Raw genomic sequence first — 2587 nt, 5'->3', positions numbered from 1 at the left:
TCAGCTGATGGCGGTCATTTGATGCTCATTTGCATGTACCAAATTGACCAAACTATTACATCAAACCACATGCAGTACAATGCCTGGGGCATACGTGACATTGATGGCTATGGCTGTTTCGTGTTCGAGAAAGATCCCAGCTCCGTTGGGCCAGGCATATTCAACTGGAGGCGGGTTTATAGCCTCGGCAACCACTCCATGTTCCTTGGGCTCAATTATATGTTCATCCAACTAATCATCGATCATATCACCGGCGATGGTTACCGTGCTATGCAACTTCCATTCACCAGGGGGAACTGTGTTTACACATCATACCATGGGTTTCATGAATCACCATATCCAGAGATTCACCGACATAGCTTGTTGCCAGATAATCTTTAGTGTGTGAAAGGCATCAAGCTTCCATGCGATGGATGGCTTTTGCAAACCCGACATGCGGCGATGTGGTTCATGCCCACAGCAAATATGCACAACTTGATTCGTACTGATATCTAGAATGAGCCATGTATCCTGCTGCTGTAGCATGGCCCTCTTTTGTTGGATATTATGTATTGTTGTTAGTTTGAAGCACTCCTCTGGTTTGAAGGATAGATACCTTCTGGGATCAATTGCATCCTAACTCACCTGCGTAGGATGTACTGATAATGATGATGGTTGTACTGATATATATATATATATATATATATATATATATATATATATCAATTAGGCTTCAAGTGCGTACTTGTTGGTGAAAGTGTTGTCCAATGAGAATTATATTTAGCATTACTCATGTAGCCTACAAAGTCTGTCGCACAACCTTGTAACTTCTTACTCCATTTCTAAATTTGTACTAGTCCTCTATACCGTATACTGCGCTACTCGTACTACTACCTCCCTCCTGTTTTATTGGTCCCCTTTGTAATTTGTGTCAAATTTTGACCATAAATTTCACTAACTAAATGTTAATGCATGTCACAAAAAATTATATTTTTTTATTCGTATTTGAACGTAGTTTCGAATGGAATAATTTTTGGTGATATGCATTGACATTTTGTTAGTTAAACCTATGGTTAAAATGTGACACTAAATACGACTAGTAAGTACTCGTACAGTAGCAGTACTAGTATACGTCAGTGAAATTATTCATCATGTCATCACATTGAATTGACGTGACAACACGCTGCGTGTGAGGTGACACAAGAATGTCGGCGGCGTGTTCGGGTATTGTGGACTTCAGATTTGTAGTACTACCACTTGTCTGTCGAAATATTTCATCATTCACTTAAAACAGTTGGTTGATCATACATTGAGTACCATATAACTAGAATGAACCGATGCAACTCCAAGAAGGATTGGCCGGTGCTGCCGCTGGCGTCAAGTTCGATCCTATGGATCAGGAGCTGACCGAGCACCTTGAGGCCAAAGTGAGTGCTGACAGCGCGAGATCTCACCCTCTCATCGATTTGTTCATACCAACCATCGACAGCAAGCACGACATATGCTACACCCATCCTGAGAAACTTCCAGGTAAGACACCGATCGGCCGTCTACTTGCACGAACATATTCCTTTGTTTATAGCTCTATTTTTCTTTTTAGACGTAGACCTAGTGAAGCAATTACAATTTTACAGTTAATAAAAAGTGAAACAAGTGACTTCAAAATGCCAAAGATGTTATGAAAATGCCAACTACGTACACTAAAACTTGTGTTCGACTATACTGCAGGTATCACACTGAGTGGCCTAAGCAAGCATTTCTTCCAGCGCAATTCCAGGGCGTTCAAAAGGGGCACGTGGACGCGTTGCAAGATACAATCGGAGTGCGGCATGCACGCGATGTGGCACAAGACCGGCAATACCTTGCCGGTGATGGTCAATGGCCGGCAGCCGGGCAACAAAAATGTTCTGGTGCTGCACACCAACAAGAAGTTCGACCATTCCCGCAAAAAAAAGAACTTCAACCAGCAGAGGACCAACTGGGTGATACACCAGAACCACCTCGGGGACCTAGAGCAAGAGAAGGAGCGGGAGCTGGTCCTCTACAAGATTTTCTACCAGACGAACACTAGGGCCAGGATTAAAAAGATTATAAGTTAGTTTGGTATTGGTACTTGTACTACGTTGTCGTCCGCAAGTTGGTATTGCTGTTAACGATCTTTCGGTATGAACTTGGCATTTGCTTCCAACCATCATACCGAGGGTCGACGTGGATATAAAGCTGAATCATTTGTTTCGAAACAAATTTTCAGGCACCTATTTTTTATTTGATGGGTAGCATAAGCACCTGCCGTTCGAATTCCCAATTCTCCAAATTTTTCGAAACAAGTGCATGCACTTATTATCACGATGAAAAAACAATATACCTGTTGCATCCCAGTTATCAGTCTGTACTTGCAGAATTCTGTTGTTTATTGAGCATGTATATTGGTTTTTCAGGTCGAGCAAGTTTCAACTGGGCTATAGACTGCCCAGGCTTGGTTTTGTTTTTAACAGGCCCAGCCCATGACGACAATGGGGCACGAAGATCCAGTAGGTATCTACTAGCCTCTGGCCCGCTAGCGTTAGTTATATTTTATCTTACAACATCCACAGGCAGTTTTTTACTG

General features: G+C 42.3%; 1 protein-coding gene across 1 annotated transcript; it reads left to right on the top strand.

Moving 5' to 3' along the window:
- Positions 1–1316: 1316 nt before the first annotated feature.
- LOC120975658 (NAC domain-containing protein 75-like) lies at positions 1317–2078 on the top strand. Its single transcript, XM_040402327.2, has 2 exons — positions 1317–1509; positions 1708–2078. The coding sequence occupies exons 1-2, from the start codon at positions 1317–1319 to the stop codon at positions 2076–2078; spliced, it is 564 nt and encodes a 187-aa protein (XP_040258261.1).
- Positions 2079–2587: the final 509 nt, after the last annotated feature.

Source organism: Aegilops tauschii, chromosome 3 (genome assembly GCF_002575655.3).
Source record: "Aegilops tauschii subsp. strangulata cultivar AL8/78 chromosome 3, Aet v6.0, whole genome shotgun sequence".
NCBI lineage: Eukaryota > Viridiplantae > Streptophyta > Magnoliopsida > Poales > Poaceae > Aegilops > Aegilops tauschii.
This window is presented reverse-complemented; position numbering and strand designations above follow the sequence as displayed.